Source organism: Necator americanus, chromosome V (genome assembly GCF_031761385.1).
Source record: "Necator americanus strain Aroian chromosome V, whole genome shotgun sequence".
In the NCBI taxonomy this organism is placed as follows: domain Eukaryota; kingdom Metazoa; phylum Nematoda; class Chromadorea; order Rhabditida; family Ancylostomatidae; genus Necator; species Necator americanus.
The window spans coordinates 27,794,002-27,812,031 of record NC_087375.1 but is presented as its reverse complement, the minus strand read 5'-3'; the positions used below and the strand labels follow the sequence as shown (position 1 = coordinate 27,812,031).

General features: G+C 43.0%; 4 protein-coding genes across 5 annotated transcripts; 3 read left to right on the top strand and 1 right to left on the bottom strand.

Moving 5' to 3' along the window:
* Window positions 1-233: 233 nt before the first annotated feature.
* RB195_015434 (uncharacterized protein) lies at window positions 234-6,512 on the top strand (the record flags this gene model as incomplete). 2 transcript variants are annotated; one of them, XM_064206147.1, is made up of 7 exons in its annotated part: window positions 1,519-1,543; window positions 3,606-3,691; window positions 4,724-4,801; window positions 4,878-5,000; window positions 5,079-5,154; window positions 5,266-5,318; window positions 5,373-6,512. In XM_064206147.1, 7 exons carry the CDS (start codon window positions 1,519-1,521, stop codon window positions 6,510-6,512), a joined length of 1,581 nt encoding a protein of 526 aa, XP_064062028.1. The 2 variants fall into 2 exon arrangements, with proteins under 2 accessions (XP_064062027.1, XP_064062028.1); XM_064206146.1 differs by lacking the exons at window positions 1,519-1,543; window positions 5,266-5,318 and adding an exon at window positions 234-336 and having other exon boundaries at window positions 5,464-6,512.
* Window positions 6,513-7,333: 821 nt separating this feature from the next.
* On the bottom strand, window positions 7,334-7,687 carry RB195_015433 (uncharacterized protein; the record flags this gene model as incomplete). Its single annotated transcript, XM_064206145.1, has 1 exon — window positions 7,334-7,687. The coding sequence occupies one exon, from the start codon at window positions 7,685-7,687 to the stop codon at window positions 7,334-7,336; it is 354 nt and encodes a 117-aa protein (XP_064062026.1).
* Window positions 7,688-7,884: 197 nt separating this feature from the next.
* On the top strand, window positions 7,885-9,479 carry RB195_015432 (uncharacterized protein; the record flags this gene model as incomplete). The annotated part of the gene is made up of 4 exons (XM_064206144.1): window positions 7,885-7,936; window positions 8,350-8,464; window positions 8,818-8,879; window positions 9,301-9,479. 4 exons carry the CDS (start codon window positions 7,885-7,887, stop codon window positions 9,477-9,479), a joined length of 408 nt encoding a protein of 135 aa, XP_064062025.1.
* Window positions 9,480-11,300: 1,821 nt separating this feature from the next.
* On the top strand, window positions 11,301-17,910 carry RB195_015431 (uncharacterized protein; the record flags this gene model as incomplete). Its single annotated transcript, XM_064206143.1, has 4 exons — window positions 11,301-11,455; window positions 13,520-13,634; window positions 13,691-13,820; window positions 17,030-17,910. The coding sequence occupies 4 exons, from the start codon at window positions 11,301-11,303 to the stop codon at window positions 17,908-17,910; spliced, it is 1,281 nt and encodes a 426-aa protein (XP_064062024.1).
* Between the last annotated feature and the right edge of the window lie 120 nt (window positions 17,911-18,030).

Sequence of the window (18,030 nt, the reverse complement as noted above, 5' to 3'; positions counted from 1 at the left end):
AAAAAAAATCAGAAAGAAAAGCAAAAAGAATGAAAACGAAGAAAAAATGCGACCACAAAATGCGATCCGGGTGACGTCGCTTGGGTAAATTTGGCAAGTTGTCGAGCGGACCGCTCGCAAGTTGTTTGAGCGCTCAGAAACCGCATTGCTAAAGCGCGATCGCTCGTGCAACTAAAATCGTGGTTCATGTCGTTTTGACGGGACTACACCATCTATACTTTAGCATACAGTCGATGCCGAATGACTTCAACCTGGTGACCGCAGCACAACAGCAGCAACACGCGCTCTTTCTGCTTGGCCAGCACTATTACGCCCACTGTTCGGTCCCAAGAAAAGGTTTGATCCAATTGAAGGCAACATATCACGCAACTGGATGTTTGTAAAGCAATAAAGAGCCTGTATTGAAGAATACGAGTACGAGCGTGACTACGTTCAATTTCCCCTGCCATCCTGAAATACGGCGGAAGACCTCTTTAGTTCCTACGACGTACGTTAGAACGCGCTAAACTTGTTCACGTTTCAGTTCCCTCAGCAGCCTATTCATTGGTTTTACTTGAACAGGCTGCTGAGGAGACCTCATTGATCGAGTAGCTCGTGTATGCGACGCGTTCACGGGCGCAGAGCGTTCTAACGTACCTCGTAGAAACTAAGCCTGTTTCCCACGCCGTTTTCGAGGACGATAGGGGGAATTGAGCGTGGGCAAGCTCATACTCGTCATCTGGGACCTCGAGTCTATTTTGTTCCACTTTTGATTTTGTTTAGACCCCAACGCAATCAATTTTGTGACACATCCTGGTTCTGAACACATGCGGCTCTAACCATACATAAGTCGTCGATCTTCTTCTACTCTTCAGAGTGCGTAGAATTTTGTGTAGAGAAAATTCTGGGCGTTACGAAAGATCCATGCTTTTTCCTTTGTTGTCGTCAGTGCTGCTTAAACGAATGACCCCATATCAGTACATGTTTTAGGTAAAATATTTTTTGAGTTTTATAAATTAAGTGATGCCGGCTGAAAGTTACAGGTCAGCAAAAAATGCGAGGAACAAGCAAAAATGTTGTTCCTGTGCTGTGAATGGATGAAAATTACTGAATTAACCTAAAAAAGTCCTAATTCTGGATAGATGCCAAAAAGATCGGCTAGCGTTTATGTTCAAGATCACATATTATTTGAGCCAGACATTCCTACTGGGATAGAGTGATGAATGCTAATTGCATTTTATTATCTTATTTTCAAAAGTCCCTTGATAAAAGGAAAATTGGTCTTTTCCCTATTATTATACCTACGTACTTATTTGATTTTTCATTTCTCAAACCATCATCTCTCTTCTTTTCTCTTCTTCTCATATTCTGCGCTCTCGCCAATCCGTGAAATAATAATTCGTTTCTGAAAAGAAACGTCTTCCATCGTTCTCGTCGCAACCTCTTATCTGAGTCCAATTTCTCATTGGCGACGCCCAATCCCCAGGCTTAGAATGGGTCCTCTCGAATGTGTTATTTAGCAATCAATGGAAATAAGCTATGCGCATCACCGGAACACTTCTTGGTGAGTTTCATTCATTGTATTCCATGATAAACTTTTTTTTAAAATAATTCCCTGGATACATGGAAGTTTGCACATGCTATGAGGAACTCCTTCTGCCACCAACAAATATGCAAAAATACATTAAAAAAAGTGAATATGAACAAAAAATTGCTTCATACAACTTCACTTTTACGTACTTTACTATAAATTTTCACTTGGTATTACTCTGCTGGAATCACATGCAGATTTTCTCAGTACTGCTTTTTTCTCTGCATAGTTAACAGTCACTCATTCTGAAGTTTTGTCCTTTTATACGATCCTTTATCCGTTTGAATTCAGTGCATCACGTGTTGAAGTAGTACATGATTCGCGGACTGACACCCGTGGAACCCATCCAGTCTTCACAAGGGAATAATGATGTTGTTTATGTAGTTTTGTGTTTTCTGTTGGGATCTAATTTTCGAGATTTTTAACATTTATTATTTTTTTGATGATCATTATTTTAAACTTGAATATATTACTATTTTATATTTTAGATCCTGTTCATACATATTATTCTTAGAGTTAAACTACATCTTTTATCCTAGTTTTTGAGAAAAAAGTATGAATTTGCATTTACGCTAGGAAGTTTATTTATTATTTATTTATTATTATATCATTATTATGATTAATCTATTTATTCTTTTGAAAACGCCCATAGGTGTGTCACAAAACAGAAAACAGAAACAATAAACAGCAGTACAATAAACAACAGCAGTTGACAATACGTTTCGCCTCGCTTGCAACGTCATGACCGGGTTCCAGCCACACACGCCCTAGTGGGGTCTCTTAGCATGGCAAATATTCTCGTCTGTTTATTTTCTGCAGCAAATGTGTAGAGGTGTCAAAAACAGAGGGAAAATGTTGAGCTAAATCGCATTCTCATTTAAATGCCTTTGTTTTCCACCTCAATAATAATTGGTGCCGTTTTGGAGGGAAACTCATCGCTATGCAAATATTTCTAAAATATTCAAAGTAGAAAAAACACAGAGTTCCCGTTTAAGAAGCGGGAAAATTTTTCAAATAAGACAGTCGTGAACATTCCATCCGCGCTTCTTCCTTCCGAACATTTCACACTTTTTCTAATTTGTGTCTGTTTTCACTGCTCCTCTACATATTTAATTTGAAGCAAGTGAACGAGTGAAAAAGGTGAAAAATTGGAATATCTGGATCTTATCTTAGAGCAGAAGTTTGTTTTTTCCATCTGATTCTTAAATTAATTGTTTATATACTGAATTTTGTTCAGTGAAACTTGCTAAGTGAAAAATTGTTCAAAATAATTGTGAGGAAAGTCGTACACTTGTTTATTCTATCAGAAAGCACCCACAGGTGTCCCAAAAACAAAAACAAGAAAGAATATAGGTCACTAGAGTTGTGCTTAAATCTTAATATGAATAGTAAATTTGGCCCTTTCTGTTGTCGTTGTCGTTGTCGTTGTCTGGTGGGTCTTCTCCCGCTACAGAAGGTGAGAAAAGTTCTGAAGCTAGATCCTTTTCTTGAACCCAGAACGCTACGATACAGTAACGGTTATCAGGGCTTGGGTGACCAAATTATAGTCGAGTCAAAACGGCATGAATCACGAATGTAGTTACGGTGCATTTGCATACGCGCTCGAAACGGCGCGGTGGAGAGAGCAGTTGGAACCGAGGTGGGACCGTCGCAAACTGCAGCGATGGATGGTGCCACCAAGGGTTTCACCACGCTCCTAGCCACTACGCTCCACCGAAGCGCCTCGAGAGAAACCGAGTACGCAATTGCGTACGTGCTTCATGTCGTCTTGACCCTACTATAGCTCAAAACGGTCGAGTCCGTCATTTCATTGCTGTTGTACAAATTTTTGCCACTACAGCTAGTTGAAAATAATTGACAATCGAGACATAAGTGTCTGTATTCTCTTCGGGACCTCCGTATAACAAACGAAATATATGCGAATGCAAGTAATCTTGATGATATTAGCTACATAGGCTACGGTAAGCATGATTTTGTCCCGTTATTCTTTTGCAGTTATTCACCATGTTTATTTTAACTAACTTTTTTCTTGTAGTTTTGATTCTCGCTTACTGTGTCGATGCCAACTTCACTTCATTTATTGACTACGAGACGACAGCTGTGGGTCTTCGAGACGACAAGGTTGGTTCTCGGTAACGAATTTCTGGATGCTGGGAGGTGATGGGTACGCCATCTCTCAGCATCCAGAAATGTAAGTTTTAGTGAAAATTCTATTACGGCGAGAATGTCTTCGCTTATTCACTAGATATTATGACTTCTCGAGCAGCTCGTTTTCCACCCATAACTCTTTTAATTTAATCTCTTTTCTTTCAATTGATTAAATTTAATATTGATTTTTTTCTGAGAATAAGCCACATCAGCTGACTTTTTGCCGTCCCACTGTTCAGCGAGGAGGAATCGTGACAGTCTGGTAACTAGAAATAACGATAGCAGAGTCCCAAACCAATACATGACTTGACTGTTACGAACACTGCATTTGACGACGGTCGGAAAACGTTTCTAACAGAAGGTTTTTATTTTATGCTAAATGAAATCAGTAGATATAAATTTACCAAATTAACGACTCCCGGACCACAGATGAGGAAAAGTTACTGGTATTCTTTTTTAGATCTTAGATCTTCTATACCTATAAAAAGATCTTCGTTGTCGAAGGTCCAGTTAAAGACATCACCCCACGAATCTGAGGTGGTGCAGATTTCAGGTGGAGTATTCGTATACGGGATGGGAGACTACGGAGAGGGAGGTGATTCCGTCCATTTCTTGTTAATTGCCGTAAAAAACGGCCCGGAAGATGCGGCACAAGGCTGGCGCGCTCCAATCGAACCTCTTGTACAAAATGGTGCGCCAAAACGAATGAAGCCGTATCTTCCGGGCCGTTTTTTACGGCAATTAGGAAGAAATGGACGGAATCACCCCCCTCTCCGTAGTCTCCCATCTTGTGTACGAATACTCCACCTGAAATCTGCACCACCTCAGATTCGTGTGGTGATGCCTTTAACTTAGTTGTGGAAAAAGTCATCTTTCATCTCGTTCGATTTCGATACGGGACAAAAAATATTTTTCAGGGAAAGAAAAAAATAGGAGTCACAGTGTTTTATCATGAAGCATAATTACTTCATTCAAATGCACTGGAAGTCTAGTAGATTATTTTAGGACCAAATCTGTCTTAGCGTCACATTTGCTGTCACCATAATAAATTTGAATATAAATGGAACAAATAATCGAATTCCAGTAAGTATTGTTCCCTTGAAATTTTCTCGACAATGCACAATGATGGAGTTCCGTGTTGATATTACGATATTTACAGTTTGATCTCACCTCGACGAAAATATCAGGTCATTGCGCAAAAAAGGCGAAAGGCGACGCTTTGCTCACCGCAAGCATTGCACGCGATAACAGGGAGAAGGTCATGAAGTTCTACTTTGGGACGGTAAGCGGTAGTGACCAGAGTTTCCATGTCCAAAATTCCTTAAACGACCTCTGGATGACAGATAATTTTTTATTCTAGAAGACTGTTCTTGTGAAGAAATACGAAGAATTACGTTGGCAACTGAAAAAAGTTGTTTATTCGGAGACCTACGGAGGTATGTCTGGAGTTTATTCCAATGTCCTCAGGACTTGATATCGTGGAAAGTTCGTAGAATGAAAGAAAAAGGCTAAAAAGAGACGATTAAAGTTAAAAAGGCCTAACTGAGGCCAACAAGAGAGATCGAAAGAAAGTTTTAAGAAGTTTAAAAAATTCCAGAAGGTAAGAGCGGTGTTAGAAGGTTAGAAGGTTAGAAGGTCAAAGGCTTTCTCATAGTCGACGAAGGTTGTTCTAACCTTCGTCGACTATGAGAAAGCCTTTGACAGCGTAGAAACGAATGCAATACTGTCAGCGCTGGTCGATCAAGGTGTGGACGCGTCGTATGTGAGGACATTAGCCAATTGCTACGAACGATGCACGACTAGGATACAGCTTTTCCACCGCCCTCTCACCATACCCATTGGAAAGGGGGTACGACAAGGCGATACTATATCGCCGAAGCTGTTCACGGCTGCATTGCAATGGATAATGAAATCACTGTCCTGGGAAGAAAGGGGCATACGTGTTGATGGAAGATTTCTTTCGAACCTTCGTTTCGCGGACGACATCGTTCTCTTTTCGAGCAGCACCAATGAAGCAGAAACGATGCTCAACGAATTGAACGAAGCAGGGAAGAGAATAGGACTACGAATAAACAGAAAGAAGACACAGTTCATGAAGAACGCGCACTGCGAGGACGGAGGAGTACAACTTGAAGGCTTCCAAATCGTGGAAACTCCGTCATACGTATACCTCGGACGTTCTATGAACATGGAAAACGACTTGAAGGAAGAACTGAATAGAAGAATGAGAGCAGCATGGGCAGCATTCGCAGCCGTCAGGGAAGCTACGGACCAACTGACGGACCATGATCTTCGTGCCCATCTGTTCGACTCGACAGTCCTTCCAGCGCTCTGTTACGCAGCGGAGACGTGGGCAGACACCGCGGCCACGTCTAGGAAGCTACTTACTACCCACAGAGCCCTTGAGAGATGCCTTCTGAAGTTGAACCGACGCACACAACACCTTGCCGGTCTTCGTAGCTCCGACTTAAGAGGAATGTCCCGTCTTCGCGACCCAGCGGAATATGTATCGAAAGCAAAACATAGATGGGCCGGTCACATCATGAGAAGAATCGACGATAGATGGACTAAAAGAACGCTAGAGTGGATCCCAAGGGACGCTAAACGCCCCCGAGGGAGACCGCCAACGAGATGGAGTGACGTGTTCGCTGCACGGATGGACCAGCTGAGAGCTCAGCTGGATACGGCTCAAGGACCTCGTCAACGTCACTCACGAAGCTTGAGAACATCTTGGATGACAATGGCGAGGGAACGAAACGAGTGGAAGAGATGCTGGGGCCCGCACGTCGAGTGAAGACGGGCCATCTAAGTATCTAAGTAAGTAAGTAAGTAAGAGCGGTGTATCAAGGAAAAGCAATATGTGAACTTTTGATTATCAAGTAAAATTCCACAACCTTTCTGGTTTTTCTGAGCATTTTCGTGAGCAGGATCCCCATAGCGCACAGCCTATTAGTTCCACTACAACCAGATTCACATTTCTTTCTAAGCGAAACACAATTTCGATTCTTTCAGCTAAGAATGATGCATGTAGGTGTCGCTCGATTTTAGGCTGTGGTTATTTGCACGAGAGTAATTCGAATTCTCCGTCGAATTGAAGTTTTTCACAGAGCACTCTCTTTTTTGTATTATTTCAACTACATTTTTTTTCTCAAAATTGAGCACAAAAGATTTCCCTGAAATAATTATTCTAGTCAATCTTACGGCAACTTTGGGCCCTAAGCCCAAGTTTTCCAAGTCTTCAGCGAGTGATGCCCTTCCACGAGTGGAAGCAGCGCCATACGGAACCACAGGCGGCCACTGCACTGCCAACAACACCTCAGGAACCACAGTACTGCCAACAACAGGTACCGCCTCTTTAACGACCGGAGCTTCTCTTTCGACAACTTGCTACTCACAGACATCCGCGCACCATCATCGACAGCGATCATCACAGTCTCTTGGTGCGGTTATCGAACGCCACGACGGTGACTATAGCTGCACAACTCGGCACTGCTAGGCGCATCATCGAGGTTCATTTGCACAGGATATTTGAGTGGAGATGACCCCGTGAGCTGACCGAGTCCAAAAGTTCATGCCGAGTGAACCATGACTGAATCAGTCATTGTTGCTTCGCCGCTATGATCGGAATGCAGGATATGGCCTCAGGGAATGAGAGCTGGATCCTCTGTGGTAACCATAGTCGGCGTGTCCACTCACACCCTCAAAGCGTTCGGCAGCCGCAGCAACCACAACTGAACCAACACCAACAAAAGAGTTTCCTCTGCTGCTTTTGGGATGGGCAGGGACTACTATTGTGAGAGTTGATGTCCTATCAGACGGTCGACGCCAGAGTCTTCGGAGTTCCGCAGATTGGCCGCCGTAGTCCGAGGAAAGCGACCGTCTCTTCACATCTTCAACGACAACGCGCTGTTGGATGTGAGGTCGGCCATATGCCACCAACGTGAGACACTGGATCGGAACCGGACCCATTCTATCTATTTTCCACACCTTGCTTCATCAGACTACTACCTGTTTCAGCTCCTTAGGCATTCACTGGAGCAGTAACTGTTCAATTATTTCATTGAAGTCAATCCACTGTTGAGTTGTTCATCAAGCCTCAACCCTTCAGCTTCTGGCCTTTAGGATTGTGACCCTCTCAGAAAGGCGAAACGCTGTGATAGACGCTCATGGTGAATACTTCGACGGATGATCATCAATTAAGAACTATGAAGTCGCAAGGTATATGCGTGTGCAAAAGAAATAAGTACCAAAATTAATAGTTAGTCGCAAAGTTATCTAATAATAAACATCATAACCTAAACTAGAAGAAAGATGTTATTCCGCGCTTTGCGACCACTGCTCTCGTCTCGCACGTCTAGCTACGTTCACGTTTATTGTGATCCTCGTGCCTAACGTGACGATCGCTGTCAACTACCATAAAGATTCGTGCTTTGTACACTTTCAAAATTGATCCATAATTGAATCCATAATCGGAATTGTCTCCAAAACAGGAACGTGAAGAATTTTGCCAAAAGATACCCCTCGACCAGTAACTACGTAACTACAGTAGTCTGGAATGAACGTTTTTGTGTGTTTCTGTTCTTTATGGCTATGCATGCTTTGGTTTTTTTTTTGACAATCCATCTTTACAGATGATACAGTGACATTCGAATCAGACAACTCATCCATTATCATAACAGCGCCACTTCCACAGAAGTACGTGTGTAAAGATCGAATAAATATAACTATGCACTGCCAAGGATACAGGTTGGACTGTCAAATCTTTCATCTAAATTAACGTTTTGTTCATCGACCTGACAAGATCCCTGTTCTCTATTGTAAATACGGTGATCTCTAACACATTGGGCCCTCAACCGTAAAATCTCAGGAAATAACTGTGCCAGTATTTGCAGTAGTCTTTTCCTATGTTTGCCGGAAAGGCTGCTGTATACGTTCGATTCGGTGAAGTCCGAAAGAGGGTTTCGTACAATTAGCAAAATAAGTGAGTTGAAGCGAATGCGTCGCGTTCGTTCGGAGAAACAAACAGAACTGTGCAATTGATTTATACATTCTAAATCATTTGACGGTATAAGATAAGCTCAGACAGAAATTTTTTTCAGCGATGTGATCGCGGAGTTCTCACCGGACATCGATGTGCAACCGTACGGACCGAAGAGTAACTGTAAGTGCAGTTCGAATGATATAGAATTGAATACCTTGTCTCTTAGTGAGAAGAGAATTTTTGGGGGAAAACACGGGTCCACTGTTTTCAGATTTGTGGGTAGGCTACTCAAAGAATTTTTTCTTTCTTCTGGAATTATTATTATTTCAATTACGTACATACTCTCACATTTCGCATTATTAGCTAATACCAACTTAATTTGTGCGATTTGTGCGATCAATAATCAATTATTATTGGTCTCATCTGTTGTCATTTTTGAAGGTATACTCAAAAATCGCACAAATTAAGTTGGTATTGGCTAATAATGCTAAATGTGAGAGTATGTACGCATTTGTCTTATGAAAAAACTATCGCCGTTGATCTCTTTGTTTGTTGTTGCGGATATGAATGAACCACGCATACAAATAGTTTGTGTTTTCAGTTTACTTATGTGAACGTACACGTAAACGGACACTGGCTGAATCGTTTGAGCACAAAGCTACGGTATTTTCCGGAGTTGTGTTGGGGCTCACATCGGTCTCAGCTATGATTGGACATGCGATTCGGAGGCATTTCATTCCGGAGAGGAAACAGATGTATGAGAATCTTGGTGTGCAGTAGAGTTATGGCTCGGAATTTGTTGCAATTGTAGAAAATAAACGTTTCCCTCATTTTCTTAGTCATTCAGTTGATTGTTACAATGTCGGATATCAGAATTCTTGTGGTGCTCGCTTCGCTCGCCTTCACTGATGAGCACGAATTAAAAGTAGAGACATTTTCTGTAAAATTAAATCCGTAGCCCTTCTAACGACGTTTTCTTCTTTCCTTTCCTTTTCTCAAAAATTTAAAAGCAGTGCATCACCACGTTGAGGTGGTGGGGAACTCAGAGCGAAAGAGTTCTGTTCTGTGGATTTTTGGCAGTAAATAGCAGAAACGTGTACGGTTCTGCTCATTTTTGCCTAATCGTAGTCAGAAACGTCGCATAAGAAGCCGTTTTTCGCGACGATTTCAGTTGCAACGCGTCACCATTGTGCACGCGCAGCATTCAAGTGCGAGCGGTCGCAGATCAATGATGTCTCCTCACCAACTTACTCAAATAAGACTAATAAATAGACGATGCGAAATTGTACAAAGAAGCGCGTTCCAACGTACCTCGTAGGAACTAAAGCGGTTCTCACGCCATTATTTTACGACCATAAGGGAAAGATGAGCTGAATAACGCTGGGTTCTACAATAGGCTATCCAAACTCGATGCTTTTGGTGTGGGCTCGGCACCACGTCAAAATCGTGATACGTTATACACCGCTTTTAAGTGCTGATGAAATGAAATGATGATTCCATAGTTCTCTTTCTAAATGCGGCAGTACTACATTCGGAGAATACTCAAACTTGATTTTATGCCTATATTACTTTGACACCGGAATAATTTGGAAGCATAATTCCGATTACAAGGGCGGGCGTAGTGTAGCGGTCAGAGGTTCCGCCTCCCGCACGATCGATCGGAGGTTCGAATCCGCCCTAGTGGCAACCAAGCCTTTCATCCCTCCGGGGTCGATAAATAGAGACCAGACTTGTCTGGAAGGATAAAAACGCTGACTTGACACATCGGCTATCCACCGCAAGTCATTGTATAGGACAACACGCATTCCAAAACCTCAACGATTACGAATTCCAGAAAAACGCGTTGGCGCATCCCAAGTGGTACGTCATACGTCGGTGACTTTATCCTTTTGTCCTTTAGACTGCCCGCAGAGTTCAGAGCAGCGCGGGCGGCGCGACATGGCGGCTCTGCGGTTTGGTGAGCGCGCTGCTGTGAATAGTCAATAACCATCGCAGCGCATAGTCGACGATCAGCGCCGCCCGCGCGGCTCAGAACTCAGGGGGCGGCCTCATTGCGCGGTACTTCCGCATCGTGACGCGTCCTTCTGACGCCGTGAGGCGCGTCCCACTTCATTTCACCGCTCTCGTAGGTTTTACGGCTTTCTGGAATTTCGCTGCACACACGATAGGATAAGTTCGTTATTATGTAGCACGATAGTGCAGTGGATTGATGCAACTGAAAAGTGCAAGCCGGTTGTTTTCCGCCGCACAATAGGGCGATATGAGTACAATATGGTGAGCAACCACAAAGTGGGCTTCTAATTGATCACCCTGGCTTGCAATCATCGCTATCGATGATATTTTTCAGAAAGATTAAAGGTAGAAAGTCCTAGCTAGTTGTTAAAATTTAGGAAGTTCGCGGACGTTGGCGAGCCAAGATTTCAATAACCACGTGGACTCAAATCGATACCCAATGCTGCGCCGCCGCGCTGCCACTCCCACTGTTGCGCCTTGTCCTGTGTCATAGTTCCGTATTTCTGGAGCTTCCGGAAAGGTGGCTATTTATGGCCGTTCATCGCTGACTTCGCTGATTACTGATTTCTGTTGGGATTACATGACTAGATGGATAATATCCAGAAGAATATCGTCCTTGTTGCCAAGAAGTTGGCTCAAAGCACACATTTTGTGCTAATTGCCAACAAGAGATGGGTGGTGGGGGTTTTTGGTGGATCGCAAGCTTCGCCGACTGTTGGAGCGACGATCGTCGTCGCCTGGAGGTGAGTGCTTGGTGTTTTTTAGATGAAGATAGAACCATGATTGGCGTGAGATTGCACTTTGACCATGCAAAAGCCTGCAAATACACCCTGCTAAACTCCGGTAAAAACTCCAAGGAAATATTCAGAAGGATTTCTGACTAACCATGGTACTTAAGTACTTGATTCAATTACATCACCATACGCTTTACTAATCTGATCTCAAATCTCAACATTTTTGTTCATTTTGGTTATCACTACCATGGAGGCGGGTGTGGCGCAGTCGGTTAGAGGTCCTCTGTAGCCACACAGTCAAGGGTTCGAATCCGCCCTAGCGCTCACCAAGCCTTCCATCCCTCCGGGACCGATAAATCGGTACCACGCTTGTCTGGGTGGATAAAAACACTGACTTGATCATCGGCCGGCCCCCGCAAGTCATTGTATAAGCCAACACGCGTTCCAAAACTTCAACGATTACGAATTCCAGTAAAATGCGTTGGCGCATCCCAAGTGGATTGATACGCCAGTGATTTTATCCTTTTATCCTTTATCAGGGCCCTTAAACTATATGAACACGAGGAAAAAAGTGTACATGACATTGTTATCATTGTTATTAAGGACGGATGATTTCTTTGAAATTTTCCTCAGTCAAATTTTGCTCGAAATACTGTTCCCGAAGCCTGTTCGAAATTTCCGTCCGTGTATCATAAAAGATAGCTGTCACCTGGAATTCGATCGTAGTTAAGAAATTCACGTTTCATCTTTGCAAAATATTTAGAATTGAGGCGGGGGCGAGTACTGGAAGGAGGTGAAGGTACCCGTGGAATCCGGGTTTTCGATGGCGGAGCTACCGCTATGGTTCAGACGAATCAGCAGAGTTGCTAAGGGTAGTACAACTGTGCAGAACACATGTTAGAGTTAGTGCTCGCAGCAAATCATCAGCACTTAGACAAATTTATAGGAATTTTAATGAGTAGAAGTACTTTTCAGTTTTGTGTCAACTTCCCTAACACATATAGTATCCGAAGATCTTATTCTGTGGGCGTTCCCTGGACCACAAATCTCAGAATTCTTTATATTCATATAGGTGAAAAAAGTCGGATGTTCGGAATTAAGTAATCATTTTTAGTTTTTCGTAAAACTGCAATGATGTGAACTAATCTGTAAACATACTGTTTTGCTATATGTATCTATAACTGGAGTTCTTCCAAATATGCGCACAATTGTGCAAAATTGACGAAAATATGTACTTATATCTTATATTAAATATTTCTAGTAATTAAACCAGTTAAGTTGGGGTATTATTGCAACTGAACTTTATTTACAACATCACCGAACTAGCGATGCATCGCACTACTGATGATTAAAGGTAGCATACCACGAATCTGGGGTGGTACGGATTTCAGGTAGAGTATCCGTACACATGGTCGTGGATTATGGAGACGGAGGTGATTCCGTCCACTTCTCCCTGCATTGCTGCAAACAGCCGCCTCCAGAATGCTGTTTTGTACGACGCCATCTATTGCAACGCTCCATCCCTTGCACCGCCCGGTTAATCTACAACCCCGTATGCGAATACTCCACCTGAAATCTTACAATCATCCTTGTTGTTTGTGTAAGCGAGATCAACCGTTCATGCATATTTGCTGGATTTGATCTTTATGAGATTGTGGTTTGTTTACGGGTTGGGTTTGTCTACGGTAAATTGCTTGTTCACTGATTTTCCACCATGATCACAGTGCTCTTTCGCGTAAATAAGTAAGCGGGCGTAGATTCTCAGAGATATCGCTTATCTATAATATCAACAATTTTTTTGGACCTGCTGATGATTCGATTAATTTGATTGATCTATGTGCTGTCACAACAAGTACGGAGAGGAAGGAATGTGGTGGTGAAAAAGTGCGTTCCTATTTGGAGGAGATGGAATTTAACGTACTGTACACAACCATTTGATTCGAGAATGAAACCATGACAATGAATTTTAAGAGGGTTTTGCGAGACTGGAAGCGCAACGCGCTTCGAGACGCCCTCGCACTTTTGCTAGCTGTAAGATTTCTGTAACGTTTTTGTAAATTTGATTTCTTTCAGGTATTCTAAGTCTGCCAAAGGAAATACAATAGTTGTTTTATATTGGGATATCTACAGGGGCTACCAACCTATGTTGGGATTCGAAGTTGATGGAGACTGTGAAGAAGGGAGTAAAGTTAGTATTTCTTAGAAATGGAGAAAAAAAATTGACCAATTGTACCAATTTTTCAGTTAACGGGAATGTTTTACACAACAGGATGCGTTTGTTATAATGCAGAACCGCATGAGAATCCCTCTATTTTCAATGATCAGATCGGAGTTGTTAGGGATGATTCAAATGAACTTATTAAACATTATATAGGTAAGTGCTTACTGGTGTTAACATAATTCAAAACCTTACATAATTTTTCACAAATTTATATAACATGGGTGGTAGTGACTAAGCTTTACTGCTGGTTGGCCTACATGTTCCACCGGCTGGTAAATTGCCTATAATTGCGAAATAGCCGATGGATGGAATGAACGTAGTATGTCTAACTTCTAAAATTGATTTAACGCAGTTTTAAGAGATGCGGCTGCGAATGCACGATCAATGGTTCGAAACCTCTCCAGTCCCAACCAACCTTTTCATACTTCCGAGATCAATAAATTGGCGTAATAATTGTCTGATAGGACAAAAAGAATGGCTTGACATAGTCGAGTCAAAACGACATGAAGCTCGGTGTAGTTGCAGAAACGGCTGCGGTTGAAGCGGCGCGGATGGGATCGAGATGGGACCGCTGCGAACTGCACCGAGTGGTGCTAGCAAGGGTTTCCTCTCCATCCTAATCGCTATGTTTTACCGCACCGCTTCGAGCGCAGGCGCTTACGCAACTGCATCGAGCTCCATATCATTTTGAAGTAGACTGTGCATGTCACTGACCGGACACGCATTCATAAGCCTCGAACGATTCTGAAGTGAAGTTGAGCTCTTCCTAAACGGATGAAACGGATTTATCGCTCATGCCTGCCTCTCAGTTACTAGGTTGATGCAGAAGAAATGCAGGGTTTTTTGTTCGACCAGATTTAACAATGTTTCATAGCAAAAAGGTAGGAACTATCATGAAGTGTTATAGATAGTCAGAAAGCTTATTTTATACCCTTTCTAAATCTGCATAAAAAATTTAACTCAAGCCTTTCTAAAGTATTAGGATGACCCAGGAGAAGTGCAGGTTTTACTTCATCACATTCAACACTATTTTATATCAGTGAAGTAACGCTTTTGTACGAAATATCACAGAATGTTAGAAAGCTTATTCCATACCTTTTCCAAAATGGTTAAAAAGTTTTACTCAAGCCGATATTTTTAGGAAGAATTGAATTTTGTTTCCAGATATACAGCCACGATTTTCGTTCAAATCTAAGAGCTGAAACTTGGCCGAAGCGCCGTTCAAACCATTCAGACCGAGTCTACTATTTAGTTCCTCTTCGAGCCAGCTGTTGACGGAACGCAATTTTTGGGACCACTTTTGTCCTGTGCATTCGATGACACTTCCTTGGCTCAATACTGTGTTGGCACTCCGAGCACTTTGAGCGTCAGTTCGGCTCTAACACAAATAAATAAATAAATAGGAATATATATTGGAACCCGCCAACAATGCATAGTACTTTGCACACAAATTTACTTTATTGCCACAAAAATATTGAAAATAATGGAAAACCCTGCATTTCTTTTGCGTCAGCTCAATATATTATGTTTGTCCGAGAGACGCAGCAAATCTTACGTTTCTTTTTTTCAAACAGTTATAACCTTATTGTTCGCAGATATCAATCAACAAAAAAATGACTCTTATGATCTATTACGTTTGTCTAAGGCTTCACTAGACCATCAATTGAAGAAGTTCTGAACACTGGAGGCTGCGTATCGAAGAATCATGAAATCCCAATTTCCCGCTTTTTCTGATCATCGAATTTTTTCTCTCGTAGGTGCAGCTTCAATGCCAAGAGGTAGTCAGGCGCGGCGAAGTCAGTAGAATACATAAGCAGGGTGCGTGCAGAACTTTCTGACCAGGTTCGGCAATTTTCTGAGAGGTGAGAAAATTGCCTACCATTTATTTCATGCACTGAAGCTGCATGTACGAGAGAAGAAAAAAAATATATGAGCAGAAAAATGGAAGTTGGGGCTTCGCGCTTTGATTCGCAGCCGCCAGATTTCTGGACTTCTGGAACAGAAACACTAATGAAGCATTGGACATACATAGTGGATAATGATGGCCATCATTTTGTTGATCGACATCTGCGAACAATAAAGTTATACTTGTTTGGAATTTGGTGCAAGACTTCCGGACCAACCCAATATTTGTGAGTTGTGAGACAATATCGAACTGTTGTTAACTTTGCAACATCTTAGTGAGTCTGCCACGTCTATGATTAGATAGTTGACACCTGAAGTTTGCATATAAAAGGTTGGTGCAAAAATAATGCGCGTTTGCAAGCATCCACTTTGGAATGCTATAACTCGCTTCAAAATCAACTTATCAATCAAAGTAAGAACTACTACAGTCCACTATTTTTGCCAACGAGGCACAAGTTTGTTTACTCCCGCTGCATAACAGTTCAAACTTTTCGAGTCGATGAACTTCCGGATGTCGTTTTCGGCATCACGTTGGTGTTGAATGATCTTTCCTCTTATGCAGTTGCCCAGATGTTCGAAAAAAATGATAGTTGGTTGGCAAAAGGTCTGACGAAGTTAGTTGAAGCAGAGTCTCCTAAGCTAACTCATCCAAATTCAGTAGCGTCACATTTGAAATTTGTGGCCGGGCATTGTCGTGTAGGAGAACAGGGCCCTTTCTATTCACTAACCCGGGGCGAAGAAATCTCCGGTGCTTTTCGTCCAGTTCTTTCAGTACTTCTCTGCGGTGATGGGGTCGTTAGGTTTCATGATCTGTAGTGGATTACACCTGTAACACACCACTACACAGTTACGATGGTCTTCTTCGAGTGCATTTCCGGCTTCGAAAAGTGCCTGGAAGCTTCATCCTCGTCCATCAATTAGACGGAATGCTTCCTGTTGTCGCAAAGGATCCATTTCTGATCGTGCGTAACAATACGATTGAGAAACGGATAGTTCTTGTTGCATGACAACGCGATGTTGTGTTGTTAACAACGTTGTGCTGAGCAGATCTCAAAACGGCGGTTTCTTTGTCACTCGCTCAGACTTGGTATCGACCAAATCCTGATTCTCGTTCAAAATCACCTAATCGCTAATAACCCCAACGAAATGCGATACAAAACCCCGTGCAGCTTCTGCTGTTATAGATGAGGGTAACAGTTAAAAATTTGTAACCATAACCTTGAAGACAAAGGGCATTATTTTTGCATCAACCTAATAGATTTCACCAAATTGCTGACATCAAAGTTTCTTGGGGAGCATTAATTTACCATATACTCTGCTCCCACGGATCTCCCTCACTAGAGGGATCACAGCCGGTTAGTCGCGAGGCTACGTGGCGCGTCCCCAGGTGGCGGATAGGGGGCTAACCGCGGACCAAAAGCGACCTTGTGCTTGCCCAGAGACGCAGGTGGATTCAGGGGATGGACTCCCTGCTTCTGCTGTGCCAGGACTGACTCGTAAAATCATTGTATCCCGCACGTCGGTCCGGCCAAAAGCCTGCAATCAATTGACTGGGAGGTGCAAGGGAGGCGGTTTGGAGTCGCCTCCAACAAATAAGCTCCACATGTCCACTCTGGGAGAACGGAAGTTCTCCCAAAAACCCATGGGACTAGAGGCTTGCAACCTGCCCGTGGGTTTTAAATTTCATGCAAAAAACAGTAATAGAAAAGAGTCTCCTGACTCCGGTAGAAAGCCTGGTACGGTAGCGCCAGGTAGGACGGGGTTGCAGGAGTCATGTAGGCTACCGAAACGGAAAAGGACTAGGATGACGATCTGTACTTATAACGCACGCACTCTTGCATCGGAAGCGGCCATCGAAGATCTGATGGTGCAAGCCAAGAAGATCAAGTACGACGTCATCGGACTGACCGAGACGAGACGACGTCACTCTCTCAACGCTGTATTTGAAACTGGAGAAGAACTGTTCTTAGGAACATGCGACAGTAGAGGTGTTGGTGGAGTTGGCGTCCTCGTCAACACGAGTATGGCACAGAACATCGACTCTTTCGAACAACTCACGACCCGAATCGGACGTCTGCGGATGAGAAGATGTGGTCCCACACCGGCTTTGACTATCTTCGTCGCTTACGCTCCAACATCAAGCTACGAAGAAGAAGAAGTCGAAGCTTTCTATATGGACCTGGAGAAGTTCTACCGAGAAGATCATGCCTTTTACAAGGTCATAATTGGCGACTTCAACGCCAAAGTTGGCCCAAGAAGAACGCCGGAGGAACTTCACATCGGGACCCACGGCCTACAATGGAATGACCAGGGGAGAGGCTTTCCGAGTTCATCATGACGACTAAGACCATCCATGGGAACTCGCAATTCCAGAAGCCCTCCTCTCTACGCTGGACGTGGGAGTCACCCGGTGGAGGGTACCGTAATGAGATAGACCACATCATCGTCAATAAAAGGT